General features: G+C 36.8%; 1 protein-coding gene across 3 annotated transcripts in view; it reads left to right on the top strand.

Moving 5' to 3' along the window:
- The window catches only part of ATG4C (autophagy related 4C cysteine peptidase), a 95,485-nt gene extending 78,988 nt beyond the window's left edge, over window positions 1-16,497 (top strand). For all 3 annotated transcript variants that reach the window (XM_028106947.2, XM_028106948.2, XM_088022397.1), the window contains exon 11: window positions 16,113-16,497. In XM_028106947.2, coding sequence (XP_027962748.1) covers window positions 16,113-16,280 — 168 coding nt within the window. In that variant the 3' untranslated portion in view covers window positions 16,281-16,497. The remainder of the gene's footprint in view (window positions 1-16,112) is intronic.
- Window positions 16,498-18,965: the final 2,468 nt, after the last annotated feature.

Below are 18,965 nucleotides of genomic sequence, written 5' to 3'. Positions count from 1 at the left end.
AATTTGGCGAATTCTCACCATTACCATTATTACCCTGGTACACCATCTTATCTTCCTTGGGATTATTGCAATAGCTTCTTAACTGATCTCCCTTGCTCTATCTATAGGATATCTTCTAAGTATAGCAGCCTGAGTGATTTTGTTAAAATGTTAACCAACATCATGTTACTTTTTCATTCAAAACTCTACAGTAATTTTTTAACTCAGTAAAAGCCCACTACTCTCCCAGTTACCTATAAGGCTTTCTGTAAGTGGAATTTCCCTCTATCCACCTCCCACCTGACCTTTCCCCTTCCTCTCTCAAGTCCAGCCAACTTAGCCTCCTTGAAAATGCTAGGTGCCCTTCTCTTTCAAGGATTCTGCTTGTTTTCCTGTGCCTGCAATTCTCTTCCTGCAGATATTCTCATGATTCTCTCCTTCACTTTTATCAGGTCTTTACTCACCTGTCACTTTCTTAGTCTTTTCCTGGCCACCCTTTATGTATTTGTTATTTCCTTCTTTCCTTGTTTTAGTTTTCTCCTTAGCATATTCGTTTAAGTACACACACACACACATACACATTCATATAAACACATTATGTATATTTAATTTATTTACCACTTTTCTACTCTACTGGAATGTAATTTCAATAAGGGGTATTTGTTGGTTTTGTATATTATTGTTTCCCCAGTGCCTAGAACTGCCTGTCACATTGGAGGAATCCATAAATATTTGTTGAATGAAGGAATGAATTAAAGAGATTTTTAAATAAGTTTCTTATAAATTAGCAAGGAGCTCAGTAACGGAATTATAGCAAATTTAGTTATGTTTTCACCTATTTCTTCTGTTGTATTCTTTTTTTAAAAAATTTTTTATTGTTATGTTAATCACCATCCATTACATCATTAGTTTTTGATGTAGTGTTCCATGATTCATTGTTTGTGCATAACACCCAGTGCCCCACGCAGAATGTGCCCTCTTTAATACCCATCACCAGGCTAACCCATCCCCCCAACCCCCTCCCCTCTAGAACCCTCAGTTTGTTTTTCAGAGTCCATAGTCTGTCATGGTTCATCTCCCCCTCCGACTTACTCCCCTTCATTCTTCCCCTCCTGCTATCTTCTTCTTCTTTTTTTTTTTTCTTAACATATATTGCATTATTTGTTTCAGAAGTACAGATCTGTGATTCAACAGTCTTGCACAATTCACAGCACTCACCATAGCACATACCCTCCCCAATGTCTATCGCGCAGGCACCCCATCCCTCCCACCCCCCAGCACTCCAGCAACACTCAGTTTGTTTCCTGAGATTAAGAATTCCTCATATCAGTGAGGTCATATGATACATGTCTTTCTCTGATTGACTTATTTCACTCAGCATAACACCCTCCAGTTCCATCCACGTTGTTGCAAATGGCAAGATCTCATTCCTTTTGATGGCTGTGTAATATTCCATTGTGTGTATATACCACATCTTCTTTATCCATTCATCTGTCGATGGACATCTTGGCTCTTTCCACAGTTTAGCTATTGTGGACATTGCTGCTATAAACATTGGGGTGCACGTACCCCTTCGGATCCTTACATTTGTATCTTTGTGGTAAATACCCAGTAGTGCAATTGCTGGATCGTAGGGTAGCTCTATTTTCAACTGTTTGAGGAACCTCCATACTGTTTTCCAGAGGGGTTGCACCAGCTTGCATTCCCACCAACAGTGTAGGAGGGTTCCCCTTTCTCTGCATCCCCGCCAACATCTGTCGTTTCCTGACTTGTTCATTTTAGCCATTCGGACGGGTGTGAGGTGGTATCTCATTGAGGTTTTGATTTGGATTTCCCTGATGCCGAGCGATGTTGAGCACTTTTTCATGTGTCTGTTGGCCATTTGGATGTCTTCTTTGGAAAAATGTCTGTTCATGTCTTCTGCCCATTTCTTGATTGGATTATTTGTTCTTTGGGTGTTGAGTTTGATAAGTTCTTTATAGATTTTGGATACTAGCCCTTTATCTGATATGTCATTTGCAAATATTTTCTCCCATTCTGTCGGTTGTCCTTTGGTTTTGTGGACTGTTTCTTTGCTGTGAAAAGCTTTTTATCTTGATGAAATCCCAATAGTTCATTTTTGCCCTTGCTTCCCTTGCCTTTGGCGATGTTTCTAGGAAGAAGTTGCTGCGGCTGAGGTCGAAGAGGTTGCTACCTGTGTTCTCCTTTAGGATTTTGATGGACTCCTGTCTCACGTTTAGGTCTTTCAACCATTTGGAGCCTATTTTTGTGTGTGGTGTAAGGAAATGGTCCAGTTTCATTCTTCTGCACGTGGCTGTCCAATTTTCCCAACACCATTTGTTGAAGAGACTGTCTTTTTTCCATTGGACATTCTTTCCTGCTTTGTCAAAGATGAGTTGACCATAGAGTTGAGGGTCCATTTCTGGGCTCTCGATTCTGTTCCATTGATCTATGTGTCTGTTTTTGTGCCAGTACCATACTGTCTTGATGACGACAGCTTTGTAATAGAGCTGGAAGTCCGGAATTGTGATGCCGCCAGCTTTGCTTTTCTTTTTCAATATTCCTCTGGCTATTCGGGGTCTCTTCTGGTTCCATACAAATTTTAGGATTATTTGTTCCATTTCTTTGAAAAAGGTGGATGGTATTTTGATGGGGATTGCATTGAATGTGTAGATTGCTCTAGGTAGCATTGACATCTTCACAATGTTTGTTCTTCCAATCCATGTGCATGGAACGTTTTTCCATTTCTTTGTGTCTTCTTCAGTTTCTTTCATGAGTATTTTATAGTTTTCTGAGTACAGATCCTTTGCCTCTTTGGTTAGATTTATTCCTAGGTATCTTATGGTTTTGGGTGCAATTGTAAATGGGATCGACTCCTTGATTTGTCTCTCTTCTGTCTTGTTGTTGGTGTATAGGAATGCCACTGATTTCTGTGCACTGATTTTATAGCCTGCTACTTGACTGAATTCCTGTATGAGTTCTAGCAGTTTTGGGGTGGAGTCTTTTGGGTTTTCCACATACAGTATCATATCATCTGCAAAGAGTGAGAGTTTGACTTCCTCTTTGCCGATTTGGATGCCTTTGATTTCTTTTTGTTGTCTGATTGCTGTAGCTAGGACCCTAATACTATGTTGAATAGCAGTGGTGATAGGGGACATCCCTGCCGCATTCCTGACCTTAGGGGGAAAGCTCTCAGCTTTTCCCCATTGAGAATGATATTCGCTGTAGGTTTTTCATAGATGGCTTTTATGATATTGAGGTATGTACCCTCTATCCCTATACTCTGAAGAGTTTTGATCAAGAGAGGATGCTGTACTTTGTCAAATGCTTTTTCTGCATCTATTGAGAGGATCATATGATTCTTGTTCTTTCTTTTGTTAATGTATTGTATCACGTTGATTTGCGGATGTTGAACCAGTCTTGCAGCCCAGGGATAAATCCCACTTGGTCATGGTGAATAATCCTTTTAATGTACTGTTGGATCCTATTGGCTAGTATTTTGGTGAGAATTTTTGCATCCATGTTCATCAAGGATATTGGTCTGTAATTCTCCTTTTTGATGGGGTCTTTGGTTTTGGGATCAAGGTAATGGTGGCCTCATAAAATGAGTTTGGAAGTTTTCCTTCCATTTCTATTTTTTGGAACAGCTTCAGGAGAATAGGAATTAATTCTTCTTTAAATGTTTGGTAGCATTCCCCTGGGAAGCCATCTGGCCCTGGGCTTTTGTTTGTTGGGAGTTTTTGATGACTGCTTCAATTTCCTTAGTGGTTATAGGTCTGTTCACGTTTTCTATTTCTTCCTGGTTCAATTTTGGTAGATGATACATCTCTAGGAATGCATCCATTTCTTCCAGGTTATCTAATTTAATGGCATAGAGTTGCTCATAATATGTTCTTATAATTGTTTGTATTTCTTTGGTGTTGGTTGTGATCTCTCTTCTTTCATTCATGATTTTGTTGATTTGGGTCATTTCTCTTTTCTTTTTGATAAGTCTGGCTAGGGGTTTATCAATCTTGTGAATTCTTTCAAAGAACCAGCTCCTAGTTTCATTGATCTGTTCTACTGTTCTTTTGGTTTCTATTTCATTGATTTCTGCTCTGATCTTTATTATTTCTCTTCTGCTGGGTTTAGGCTTTATTTGCTGTTTTTTCTCTAGCTCCTTTAGGTGTAGGGTTAGGTTGTGTATTTGAGGCCTTTCTTGTTTCTTGAGAAAGGCTTGTATTGCTATATACTTTCCTCTCAGGACTGCCTTTGCTGTATCCCAAAGATTTTGAACAGTTGTGTTTTCATTTTCATTGGTTTCCATGAATTTTTTTAATTCTGCTTTAATTTCCTGGTTGACCCATTCATTCTTTACTAGGATGCTCTTTAGCCTCCATGTATTTGAGGTCTTTCCGACTTTCCTCTTGTGATGAGTTCGTTTCAAAGCATTGTGGTCTGAAAATATGCAGGGAATAATCCCAATCTTTTGGTACCACTTGAGACCTGATTTGTGACCTAGGATGTGATCAATTCTGGAGAATGTTCCATGGACACTAGAGAAGAATGTGTATTCCGTTGCTTTGGGATGGAATGTTCTGAATATGTCTGTGAAGTCCATTTGGTCCAGTGTTTCATTTAAAGTCTTTATTTCCTTGTTGATCTTTTGCTTAGATGATCTGTCCATTTCAGTCAGGGGGGTGTTAAAGTCCCCCGCTATTATTGTATTGTTGTCAATGTGTTTCTTTGCTTTTGTTATTAATTGCCTTATATAATTGGCTGCTCCTATGTTAGGGGCATAGATATTTACAATTGTTAGATCTTCTTGTTGGATAGACCCTTTAAGTAGGATATAGTGTTCTTCTTCATCTCTTATTACAGTCTTTGTTTTAAAATCTAATTTGTCTGATATAAGGATTGCCACCCCAGCTTTCTTTTGGTGTCCATTAGCATGGTAAATGGCTTTCCACCCCCTCACTTTCAATCTGGGGGTGTCTTTGGGTCTAAAATGAGTCTCTTGCAGACAGCATATTGATGGGTCTTGTTTTTTAATCCCATCTGATAGCCTGTGTCTTTTGATTGGGCGTTTAGCCCATTTACATTCAGGGTAACTATTGAAAGGTATGAATTTAGTGCCATTGTATTGCCTGTAAGGTGACTGTTACTGTATATTGTCTGTGTTCCTTTCTGATCTATGCTGCTTTTAGGCTCTCTCTTTGCTTAGAGGACCCCTTTCAATATTTCTTGTAGGGCTGGTTTCGTGTTTGCAAATTCCTTTAGTTTTTGTTTGTCCTGGAAGCTTTTTATCTCTCCTTCTATTTTCAGTGACAGCCTAGCTGGATATAGTATTCTTGGCTGCATATTTTTCTCGTTTAGTGCTCAGAAGATATCATGCCAGGCCTTTCTGGCCTGCAAGGTCTCTGTGGATAGGTCTGTGGCCAGTCTAATGTTTCTACCATTGTAGGTTACCTGTCTCTTCTCCCGAGCTGCTTTCAGGATTTTCTCTTTGTCTCTGAGACTCGTAAGTTTTACTATTAGATGTTGGGGTGTTGACCTATTTTTATAGATTTTGAGAGGGGTTCTCTGTGCCTCCTGGATTTTGATGCCTGTTTCCTTCCCCACATTAGGGAAGTTCTCTGCTATAATTTTCTCCAATATACCTTCTGCCCCCCTCTCTCTTTCTTCTTCTTCTGGGATCCCAATTATTCTAATGTTGTTTCGTCTTATCGTATCGCTTATCTCTCGAATTCTGCCCTCATGATCCTGTAGTTGTTTATCTCTTTTTCTCAGCCTCTTTATTTTCCATCATTTGGTCTTCGATATCGCTGATTCTCTCTTCTGCCTCATTTATCCTAGCAGTTAGTGCCCCCATTTTTGATTGCACCTCATTAATAGCCTTTTTGATTTCGACTTGGTTAGATTTTAGTTCTTTTATTTCTCCAGAAAGGGTTTCTCTAATAACTTCATGCTTTTTTCAAGCCCAGCTAGTATCTTTAAAGTCATGATTCTGAATTCTAGGTCCGACATCGTACTAATGTCCGTATTGAGTAGGTCCCTGGCAGACGGTACTACCTCTTGTTCTTTTTGCTGAGGTGATTTTTTTCATCTTGTCATTTTGTTCAGAGGAGAATAGATAAATGAGAGAACAAAATGCTAACAGGTTAACAACGTCCCCAGCAAATATACTCTATACAAATCAGAAAAGACCTGAAACCAGGGGAAAAGAAAGGGAAAGAAAGAAAAGAGAAAGGGGGGGGGGAAGAAAAAGATAAAAACAAACAAAAACAGAACAAAACAAAACAAAAACCAGAATATGATCAGATATGATGAGGCTAGTGCATAGATCAGTGCCACACACTAGATTTTGGGTGTATTTTGGTCTGTTAGAAGAAAGTGCCTCCTAAAATTTTAAAGGAAGAAAGACTTATATATGCACAAAATAAGGGTTGATACAATGAAGGGATGGAAGATGACTGCAAAGATGAAAATTATAAAAGGTTTTATAAAAGGAATTGATAAGAAGTTGTTTGAAAAAAGAAAGAAGAAGATTTAAAAAAAAGAAAAAAAAAGGGAGAGAGTGTGATCAGGCATGAGACTAGAACAAAGCCATACACTAGTGATTTAGGGTATATTTTGATCTGTTAGAAGAAACTGTATCTCAAAATTTTAAAGAGAGAAGAACATATATATATGCCAAAAATAAGGCTAACTATGAAGGGATAAAATATGACTCTAAAAATGAAAAATAAAAAATGTTTTTTTAAAAAAGGGATTGATAAGATGTTGGTTGAAAAAGGGAAAAAGAAAAATAAAAAAAAAAACAGTTAAAAAATTAACTTTGAAAAACTAATGAATCATGGTAAAAAAGCCATGAATTCTATGTGGAGTATTCCCCTAGCGCTGGAGTTCTCCCATTCTCCTTGATTGGTAAACTTGGACTTGGCTTGCTGGCTGTTCGTGCTGATCTTCTGGGGGAGGGGCCTGTTGCCATGGTTCCCAAATGTCTTTGCGGGAGGCGGAATTGCCCCGTCCTTGTCGGTCCGGGCTAAACAATCTGCTCGGGTTTGCTCTCAGGAGCTTTTGTTCCTTGCAAGCTCTCGGTACAGCTTTGGAGGATCAGAGTGAAAATGGTGGCCTCCCAATCTCCACCCGGAGGAGCTGAGAACTCAGGGCCCTGCTCCTCAGTGCACCCCCAGAGAAAAGCAGTCACTCCTGTCTCCCCGGTCTCCGGCCGCACTCCGTGCTCACCCAGCCTGTGACCGACTGTTTCTATCTCTGGCTCCCAACCCCATGTAGAGTCTCCAAACCCAGCAGATCCCTGTGGTGCGCTCCCGCGCCGCTCCTCCCGGGGGAGGAAGGGGCGTCTCCCCAGCTCTGCCGCTTGTTGGGTCCCTGCTGGAGGAGCAGTGGCCCGACTGGGCCGTGGATCACAGTTTATGGCAACCCCGAGCTGAGAGCCCGCGCCTCGGCTCTGTCTCTGCAGCCGGCTTCCCCACTCCGATACCTGGGAGCTCTGCTGCACTCAGGCACCCCCGGTTTTTCTGTGACCCCCGAGGGTCCTGAGACCACACTGTCCCGCGAGGGTTCCACCCCCCGCTTAGCCACTGGAGCGACGTTCCCTCAGTGGAGCCGACTTCTAAAAGTTCCGATTTTGTGCTCCCTGGCTCTATCACTTGCCAGAAGCGGTCGTCAGAGGCCCCCTCCCCCGCCATCTATCCTCCCGAATATCGCCTGGGATTCACTTCTCCGCACGTCTTACCTTCCAGAAAGTGGTTGCTTCTCTGTTCAGAGAGTTGTTGCTATTCTTCTCTTTGATCTCCTGTTGAGTTCGTAGGTGTTCAGAATGGTTTCATCCCTATTCAGCTGAATTCCTGAGACCAGACGAAATCTAGGTCTCCTACTCCTCCGCCATCTTGCTCCCCCCCACCTCTCTTCTTTTTTAATGGCTGTATTATTTCTTCTCCCCAAGGAAATTAATTCTAGTAATTTTGAAATTTTCTTCTGCTTCTTTTGCTGTTTCTGTTTCCTTCTGGATCCTTTTTGGTTTTTGCTTTAGTCTTCCAGTTCTCCTTTGGATGCTTTCCCTCAAATAACTGGTGATCTTCTGTGTCTGTTTATACTTAAGAATGAGGCACTAAAGAGGTGAGTAGAAGTTCTGTGTGTTTGAGCATGGCTTTTTAGCTGGTGATTTTCAATATTAGGATGATCAGGTGATGAATATGCCTTTTCATTGGTGAAAAGTGTTAGTAAGTGATAATCTTTTCTCGGGAGTTGTCCCATTTTTCAGAGAGGAGTTCTGCCATCTCCCTGTGAAATGTATGTTGCTTGCTGGTGCTCTAGGACCAAGAAGTGAAGGATGCTGAAAGGCCCTCCAGTTTAATATTTTTAGAGTCTCACTTAAATCTTTAGCTTTTGTAGCCATCACTGTGCCTGGTGTACTAAAGGCCGTATCTTTATTCAGTTTTTCCAAAGAATACATCTTATTTTTCTGTCTGTAGGATGTCTAGTGTGGAGCAAAGAAGGGTTTTGGTTGCGAGGAGGGACCTGGGAATTGAGTCTGTATGTTTGGCTTTCAGTGAGTTTCCTTGTTTTTAGTTTTGTGTCTCACCTCTGTTTTTGTGCTTTTGTATACTCTTCCTCTCCAAGTTCTGCAGGGTGAACTTGCTCACTTTTCATAAGTATCCTGCCAACACATCTCTTTCCCAATCCCTGAACTTAGATTATATCTCCTCTGCTCTGCCGTCTTGTAAAAAGGCCTGATGTAGGTTATTGTTATCTTATCTCACATCCTCTATTCCTCCTTTTTTTCCACTTGTTCTCAGCTTAAAGATAATTATAAGATAAAATACCATTTTTTAATGATAAACTTAACTACCTAATAGTACTGATGTTTGAGACCAGAAAATCTCAAATAAAAATGTGAGTATTAGGAAATTGTTTGATTATGGATGTCCACACAGGAAAAAATATTTACAAGTAGCCAGCTGTCCTCTAGCTATATAACAAAATTTATATATATATTTTTAAAAAAAGATTTTATTTATTTGTTTGACACACAGAGAGAGAGAGAGAGAGCATAAGCAGGAGGAGTGGCAGGCAGGGGCAGAGGGAGAAGCAGGCTCCCCACAGAGCAGGGGGAGCCCAATGTGGGACTTAATCCCAGGACCCCGGGATCATGACCTGAGCTGAAGGCAGTTGCTTAACCAACTGAGCCACACAGGCACCCAGAACAAAATTTATATTACAGCCATTGAGTCCTAGTATCTAGAAGATCTTAGAGGTTATCCAATCCAAAGCTAACATTTGTGGCGTCCTTACCATATGTTTGATATTGTGCTATACACTTGATATACATTATTTCATTTAATTTACACAAACCTTCTGAGGTAGGTACTGCTATCCCCTTGTACACATGAGGAATCTTGTACTTACAGAGGTTCAGTAACCTTCATAAAGGTCACAACTAATAAATGATAGTGCTGAGATTCAAAACTCAGACAGTTTAACTTTGAGAATATGTGCTCATAAGCACTATTCTCTACAGTCTCCTATTTATCCATCAATCCACGTGGTCCAGACAGTTGCCTATCTAGTCTTCATTTCAGGTAGTGATGAGCTAAGTATTTTCCTTGGAAGTCTTTTCAATTTTTGGACAGACCCTTATTGTTAAAAAAGCATTTCTTATATTGAGTTGGAATCATTCTCTATGTAACTTTTACTCCTTCATCTCACAAAGCAGGAGAATAAGTTTGCTTCTTCTTCTAGAACATACATTCCCATTTTCTCCAATGGTACGCAATTTCTCATACCCATTGCTATTTTGGTAAATGTCTTTTTGTAAAACACCTTAGTGTGTCAGGTTTATGTTCATGATTATATTTACCCTCCTAGTTCTATATTCTCCAAGTGAAATCTGAGAGATATTTTTCTTTCATAGGTCTTCTTTACTTCTGGGATTTAATGATAAGAACTCTGATTCTTTTAAAATCTTCAGGGACTTATTGTTTAGTTGGGAAGACATGAAATGGATATTAAAGTTAAATGACTGTAAAAATATATTTAGTAAATACTGACATTGTGATAATAATGGCAGCAATAATAGCCAACATATTAGAGGCCAGGAAATCTTCTGAGTACTTTACATATATTAATTGATTTAATCCTCACAACTGTGTGGCATAGATGCTATCAATACTGACATTTTACAGCCTAAGGAAAATGAGACCATCTAGTTAAGTAACTTGCCCAGGGTCATATAGTTTGTAGGTATTAGCCAGGTTTTGAGCAGAGACTAAGTTCCATAGTCCATGTTTGTAATCCTTATGCTACATTAGACAACCTGTATGACTTTGGAGAAAGTTATAAGCACTTCAGAATGAGGTACTTGGCAGTGGGCTGGAGCTTTGAGGACTAACTGAGTTTGTATGATCAGAAAGGAAGTATGAAGGGCAGCTAGATGATAGGACCATCACGAGCAGAAACATTACAGTAGAATGTTAAGGAATGTTTATGGTTGAATGTTATGAAGTAGAATGTTTAATGTGGCTAAAAAGGGCCTGGATGATCTGGCTCTTGTGTACCAACCATTCTTCCTTTTTTCCTCTACCCTTGAGCCACACTAGCCTTTTTTTCTGTTCTTTGAACATGCTAAGTGTACTGGCATCCTAGGCCTTTGTACTAGCTGATTTTCCTACCTGGAGTGCCCTTCTCCTAGAACTCTAATGTGTGATTGCTTATTGTCATTTGGGTCTCAGCTTGGCCTTTTCTGACCACAGAACCTACAGAAGCCTTCCCATCCTTCCTTACCACATTACCCTGTTTTATTTTTATCATGGTTCTCTCTGAATCGTGTGCAAGCACCATTAGTTACCTGTTCAATAGCCACCTCTTTTTTGTTATTTTGCTAAGAGAATTCTGCTTTTGTTTGGGGGGACAGTGTACCTAAATATTCATTTTTCTTGGTCTCCCTTGTATTTACGCACAATTTGGCCAGTGAAATATAAGTGGATGTGTGCTGGAAGTATCTGGGAAAAATTTTGCTCTTCTGATAAAATGGTAGATTTAGATGTGGTTCTGTCAGTCCCCTTATATCTATCTGCCCCTGCCTTGAATGTGAACTCAACACCAGGGGTTTCAGTAGTACTTTGTGATCATGAGGGAAAGGCCAAGAGAATTGTAGGAACTGTCTGACATCAATTAACCAAAGCCAGCAATGTCGGGCTTTTTGTTATGTGATAACAATTCCTGGTACCTAAAGCCGTTGTTGTATTTTATCTTACTTTTTGTCAGTTGGCACAAAAATCATTCCTAATTAATAAAGATGATGTTATCAATGATAGAAACCTGGAGAATTCTGGAAGGGAGCTACTTTTGGGAGGCAGAAATGATCATCAGTTTGAGTAGTTACTGCAGCATGCCTCTACTTACTGTAGGAGGCGGTATAGTTTAGTGGTGTAACAGAACCGGACTGCTTAAGTTTAAATCCTGGCTCTGTGAGTTACTAGCTGTGTGAACTTGCACAAGTCACCTAACCCCTCAACTGTAAATTATGTATAATAACAAAGCCTAACAGAGGAATGGCTGAAACTGAGAGTAGATAATACTAAAAGATTTTATTTATTTATTTGAGAGAGAGAGCACACAAGCAGTGGGAGCGGCAGGCTCCGCTGAGCAGGGAGCCCAATGTGGGGCTTGATCCCAGGATCCTGCGATCCTGACCTGAGCCGAAGGCAGATGCTTAACGACTGAGCCATCCAGGTGCCCCAGATAATATTTTTGAGAATATAGAATATATAAAGAAGATAAAGGATCAATAAATTGATTAATACCTGCATTTTGGGATGTAGGAATAAGTGGAGTCAATGAAGGAGATAGAGAAGAAATAGTTCAAAAATAGGAGGAGAAACAGGAAAGCAAAATTACAGAAATCAAAGGAAGTGAATATTTTAAGAAAGTAATGCTTAGCAGTATTGATTGCTGGAAAAATATCAAGAGAATAGGAACTAATAAAAGCCTTTTTTATTTCAGGACCAGAAGAAAGTATTTTCAGTACAGCGAGGGGTAAAAGTTGGGTTACAGTAATTGAGCAGAGAGAAGACAGGAATGAGTATCACATGTACCTTTAACTTACTTCAGTTCAACTACATGAGCTCTTGCAATAAAACAGGAATGTATTTAACCATGTGTGCTCTTTATTACATACTCTAATATAGACTGTAGTATGTTGTACATTTATACATGTTACGGAATAGGGTTGTACACACAAGACTATACATAACACCCTTTAAACAATTTAAAGGCCTTTTGAAGATAATTTTGACTATACTGATTTTGATTGTATTTGATTTTCACATTATGGGCTGACTGTAGAACCTAATCACTACATAAAAAGTAGCTCCACTGTGGACATAATGTTGACGATAGACCACATAGATCTAGACTGCTCTGTACTGGGTATAATTTTACATGTGTGGAGGTGGAGGCTAGAGGTAAAGGTTTTGACCTGGGGAGAAGAGGTCATCACCTGGTTCTATTTCTGTTCTTCCTTACACCTATGAGCATTAAGAAGGAAGAAATTGTTTAACTTCTGTCCTCCAGCTTTTTCCTTTGTAGATTTTAAAACCTGTCAACGTAGCACATAGGAAAAATGTGATAAATTATTTGGCTTCCTGAAAAATGATTTGCCTTTTAGATAATAAAGCTGCTTTAGTGTATCTTTGATTATGTTATTAAAATACAACAGAGGACTTGCCTATTCTAAAATTATTGTTGAGCAAACCACTGAATCACCTTTTGATAAGCAACTATGAAATAGTAAAACAGTTATCTTAAATTTTTTTAAAAAATTGTTTTCTCCTAACTATCAAGATATACATGTTAGAAAGTTTGGAAATTAGAAGTATAACAAAAAAATCACCACTAAGTCTTTCATTCATAGATAACTTAATATTTTATTGTATATCTTTCTAGTCTTTTGAAAATACTTATTTAAAATGATTTTAACATAATTGAGATTAAATTTTAGATATAGCTTTATATCCTGTTTTTTCCTTTAACATTATATAATAAATATCCCGTTACTAAATTACTTTTATCTCTTATTTTGTATAGTATTTCAATTGGTAATACCCTATGTCATATAGATAACCTAGTTTAGAATTTTTTTTTTCATGTAGATTTTATGTTATCCATCATGGAGGGACTTTAAGCTTAGTTTTGACTTGTAATATAAGAAAGGAAAACTAAAGTTTTCACTTTTGACAAAAGTTTTTAGAATCAAATTTTCAAATCAATGGTTATTCTTAAAAAAAAAAGTCTGAAAAAACATTCTTGATAGGGTACTTATGAGCTAGGAAAAGTGTTTAAAAGGCATGTTGATAAGTGATTGAGGCCTAATAACCCAAATAATTCCTTATTAGTTTATCTCTTTTTATTGTTGCTGCTGCTGTTAAGTCATCTTGGGAAAGTAATTTAAATACTTTGGGGCTCAATTCTCCCATTTATAAAATGTGAGTAAGCTCAATAATTTCTAAAGTTTCCTTTGGCATTCCATATTTCTTTGTTCTAAAATTATTTCTTCCCTGCCATATCATATTTATGTACTGATAGGTTATTACTTACCTTACTGCCCAACTCACTTGTCCTTTAATATATATATATAATAGGCTTTATTTTTTAGAGCAGTTAAAATTTCATAGCAAAATTGAGTGAAAAATACCGAAAGTTTCCATATATTACCTTCCCCATCAGCATCCCCCACTAGACATCCCCCCAGTATGTATTATGACTGATGAACCTACATTGGACACATCATTATTATCACCCAAAGTCTATAGTTTACATTACGGTTCACTCTTGGTATTATATATTCTGTGATTTTGGAAAGATGTATAATGATATGTAGCCACCATTATGGTAACATACAGAATAGTTTTCCTGCCCTAAAAATTTTTTGTATTCCACCTATTTATCTCTCCCTTCCTATTAATCCCTGGTAACCACTGGTCTTTTTACTATCTCCATAATTTTGTCTTTTCCCGAACATCATGTTGTTGGAATCTTACAGTTTGTAGCCTTTTCAAATTGTCTTCTTTCACTTAGTGATATGCACTTAAGGTTCCTCCATGTTTTTTATGGCTTGATAGCTCATTTCTTTTTAGTGCTGAGTAATATTCCATTGTCTGGATGTACCAATTTATTTATACACTCACCTACTGAAGGACATCTTTGTTGCTTCCAAGTTTTGGCAATTTTGAATAAAACAAGTTTTTGTGTGGACATAAGTTTCAGTTCATTTGCGTAAACCTTTAATATATTTTTCATTTGATAATCTTTAAAATATTTTAAATAAATCAAGAAAAGTTAGAAAAACTGTAATTCTCAAAGCCTAAATCAATAAATACACATAAGGGGGCCTTACACTATGAGTGAGTTTGCAAAAAGTAGGTACATTTTGTAATTAAAGGACAGAGGGCCCCTTTCTGACATTTTGTCCTGGGTCACAGATTTGAATCTTAGTTGATGACCCACTAATAAACCTAAATGACTTCTTTATTGATCTTGAAAGAAAGGATGAAGAGATGAAAATACTAGATTTGTTGTGCTGATTTGAAAATGATACAATGCCCATTAGATACTGGACTTTAACAAGTGACATTAAATGAACATAAAATGACAACAATTTTCAACTGTATTCCAGCCATTGGCTGGAGGTGAAAGAGGCTTGATCACATTATTTTTATTTTCTGCACTTTTCCTTCTTTCTTCCCTTTTTTATTTTATAGAGTGTAAATAAAATAAATTTGAGCAATGTATACTTTAGGAGAGTAATATGAATTATAGGTCATGATTTTCATTACATCTAATTTTTCTAAGTACTTGTTTTTAAATGGTTCATTCCCATTCAATTTAAAAAATGTATTTCATATTAACTGTCTCATTGAAATATTTTAAGTTTAACACTGTATCTGTATGCTAGGGCTACATATTTATTTTAGCCACATTTTAAGAGAATCTATAAATGCAATATATAAGAATTTGATGATCCTTCAGTTGAATATTGACATTTGGGAGAATTTAGTTTTTACCCCTGAAATTATCCTTTAGAAACAAATTATAATTAATTGATCATGATTAATGATGTGTAAATACTGTTGATATTTTTTCAGCATTCTCTGTAATTCACATAAACTTTTCAGAATCCTTATAGGTCCTTGTTATCTATAGACAAGTTTGTTTCTATCAAAATGTCATTCAAAAATTTTATTCATTTTTAATGAAAATTCTTTTAATTTTTTAATAGAATTTATTTAACAGAAAGATTTAAAGTGGTTTAGAATGGGTTGTTGGATTGTTAACGAATCTGAAATTGATAGAGGTTATAAAGGTTGTTGGTCTCCCCACAAAATTCCAGGTACTACTTTTTTCACTTCTGAATTATGTAGCTTTAAGAAGGTAATAGGTAAGGTATGGATTATTACTATGTATAAGAACACTGTTTTTCATGTTTACCAAATTACTGCAGAAATATTTTTTCAAATACATGACTCTGAAAAGACTAAATTTTTAAAAATAACTTTTTATTATTGTTTTTGGTCAATTTAACAATCCTCTGAGGTAAGGAGTTGGGTATCTCTTGCTGCATTTTGTAGATGATAGGTAGAGTAATTTTGTCCAAGGTCTCATCAAGGTAAGTTGTAGAATTGAGATTAGAATGAACCTTCTGACTCAGTTTAATGGTTTTTCTTCTGTGTAATGGTACCAGTCTTTCACAATATTTTACTATAGTCAGTGATACCATTTTGTTTTATTGTCTATTACTACCAAAAGAAGATAAGTCTTCGTTCTTTAGTAAACCTTTAAATCAGAAGGTGATTAGAAGACTTACTTTGAGGGAGGTAGGATGGGAATGATAATGTACTTAATTTTTGATGGTCTACTCTTAATGGAGAAGCAAGTATTTAGCTATAAGTAAACTCTACAATGCTGATGAACTTTTTGTCTTTTAGCCAGAACAGTGAAACAGTCATACTGGATAAATGTAAATGAGAGAAACTAACAAGAGAGATTCAGGGCTAAAACATTAGATTTCATCATGTGGCCCTACTGTGCACTCTTGCATCCAGTAAGGGATTTTTCTGTACTTTCTGTTACAGATGCTGAAAATTTCTTCTAAAGAGAAATATCCCTTATTTACTTTTGTAAATGGGCATTCCAGAGACTATGATTTTACATCTCCTACAACCAATGAAGAAGACCTTTTCGCAGAGGATGAAAAGAAAAGATTAAAAAGATTTAGCACAGAAGAATTTGTCTTGCTCTAAAGACTAGTACATTTGTGCTTGTTGAGAAGAACACTTCTGCAGGGGGAACAATGAAGAGAAACAAGTTTACTTGAAACCGGCTTATTTTCACAAATATCTTAATTTTATATGTTCTTTAAAAAAAGAACATTTGGAAATATACAAGTTTTAAAGATATTTTTCTGAAGGAGAAATGATTTAATGAATCTTTATTTCTAATAAATATCAAGTGATTCTGGCTGCATTCCGATTTCCCTAAGATCTGCTAACGATAACTCTAACTTAACTGTAAACCTTCCAGTCTTCAAATTCTTCCACCTGAGGCCACTAGTCTCCTGAAGGTTTTTGATATAGGCCCCAAAATTGGGATCACCAAATAGATTCAAAAGCTTCTATTTATACTAACAACCAGAAGGCCAGAGAATGAAATCTTGAGTGCTGCATAGCCTCCTGTTATTAATGCAGCCAGAGGATACTTATGGATGTATCTGGATATATTAAATAGCAGTTGTTAGCTGTGATATGCATACAATTATGTAAGTAGAATTGTGAGTTAATGTAATACTTAGCAATATGATTTTATAATGGCTCCTCATTTTGCTTGCTATCAAGCCTTCTCTGAGGAGTGAATATAAAGTATTGGTTTTCCCCAGAAATTGAAAGGTTATGTTATTAATATTAACTTCATCCAATCAAATCAGATAAAGGCGATTTTGAGATAGTAGCAGTTGTTTGTTTCCTATCTTAAAAATGGAATTTTATGGGAATTCTGCTTACTATGGAGTTTTTAAATCTAAAGATAAGTACTAAGAAGGATATCAGTAGATGCTCCTCTGTGTGATTTTTGCTATTTGTATAAATCAGTGTAGTGGTGTTTAGAAGTTGAGTCTATCTATAAGGTAAATCTGCCTTAAGTGTATTATGTGTTACTGAAAGGCAAATTTGTGATATAAAAATATGAGTTATTATTCAGCCAGGATTTTGTACTTTAATAAAGATGTGAGAACATAAAATACCTTTGTTTGGTTTTAATAGGATTATTTTAGTTCTTTAATTTGAAAAAAATCATTGTCTCATATGAAGTCTATTTATTTATAATGAAGGCAGGAAATATTGTTTCTCTGAAAGCAAAATATTAACTTATTTTATGGAGCTTTCATGTTTCAGTGTGGAGAGGTGACTTATAAAGACATAAAAATTGTGTATCATTTAAAGTCACTGATCTCCTCCATCAGAAAGCCTATTTGTTAGGTTTAGAGTTGCATGCAAAACTGAAACAGAGGGGGCAGATTGCTTTAGTATGCCTGATGAGAGAAATCAGGTTTGGCATTTCCCTGTGAAGACAGTTTATTGAATTGGTATAAATGGCCTGAAATCTAAAATTTTCCTTTATGCCTGATAAAATCTAGACAAATTAAGTCCAGTACTAATTTTCCTAGAATGTCAAAACAGTTATAGGAATAAGAAATCAGTAGTATGCCCGATTTTATGCACTGCAGTTGTCTTGTCTAAATTATTGCAGTTTGTTCTTTATATACACCTGCAGTATTCACAGGATTTTACAACAAACACATCAACTGAGAGTACCCACACCTTCAAATGAATCAGAACTGATTGTAAGTATCCTCTTACAAGAACTACATAAAAGTTTAGACTTATACTATTGCATTCTGTTATTTTCTCACCATCTTTGGGGATCATTTTAAGTAGGTTATAATTAGACCTGAATAAAGTTGAGGTGAGAGGAGGCAGAAACTTCCTTTACATTGAATTACATTGAAAATACTCAGAATACTGTACAGACAAAACAAACCAATCTTGAATACAGTTATCCCCATGACTGAGAATAAATGTGTAGAATTGGAAATGATCAGCATAATATGCACATAAAAAGTATTCAATAATGTGTATGAATGAATGCATGCATTCATGAAAATCGAGATAGGCTGATTGGTTTATCTTGCCTGTTTATTCAACTTCAGCTGAGGACCAGTCAAAAGTTGTGCTACTCTTTTATTGGAAGGGCAGCAACAAAACTACATTATTAGATTTAGAATAGAGGTACTGTATATTCTGGTTTCAGACTTTGTTTTGAACACAGATTTCATTTCAACCTCTGACAGCCAATAAACTCGGTCAGTAAAGCTTATGGATGATCTCTTTCAGCCTGGAATAAAGGAAAGTAAAAAAAAAAAAAAAGACAAGGTACTAAGATGGGTGTTCTGTTAGGATTAGTATAGGAGGATCTTGCATTTGGACATCAATATTAAGATACTAGTTTTACCATTAACATTTCAGAAATGAATTTTTAAAATTCTTAATGTGACTTTTTGATGGTGAAGGTTTCTTTTCTCTCTTCCTCATAAGATTTGACACTTTGAATCCCCTTTTGTCAATATATTAACCACCAGCAGGCAATGTTGAGAGTCATTTGCTGGATGAGTGAATGAAAAGATCCTTTACAGTACAAGTATGTCCAAAAGGATTTCCCCGAGGTACTCATTTTTCTGTTTTTATATTAAACTAACCCCATTAAATCTGTATTATTGAGAAGACAACTTTATAGGATTAAAAATTTAGGTCACTTTTGTGTTCTGTTAACCTTAGCATTGTCCAAGGGCAAGCATATCTGAAAGTATATATGTTAATTCCATCTTGTTTTTAGAAGAATTAAAGGAATAAAAGAGCAAAAATGACTTAACTACA

This window comes from Eumetopias jubatus, unplaced genomic scaffold (assembly GCF_037043125.1).
Source record: "Eumetopias jubatus isolate StellerSeaLion01/CBP00866 unplaced genomic scaffold, mEumJub1_p1.0 scaffold_4, whole genome shotgun sequence".
Lineage (NCBI taxonomy): Eukaryota > Metazoa > Chordata > Mammalia > Carnivora > Otariidae > Eumetopias > Eumetopias jubatus.
Note: the sequence above shows the minus strand (reverse complement) of the source record. Positions and strands in the feature narration are given on the sequence as shown.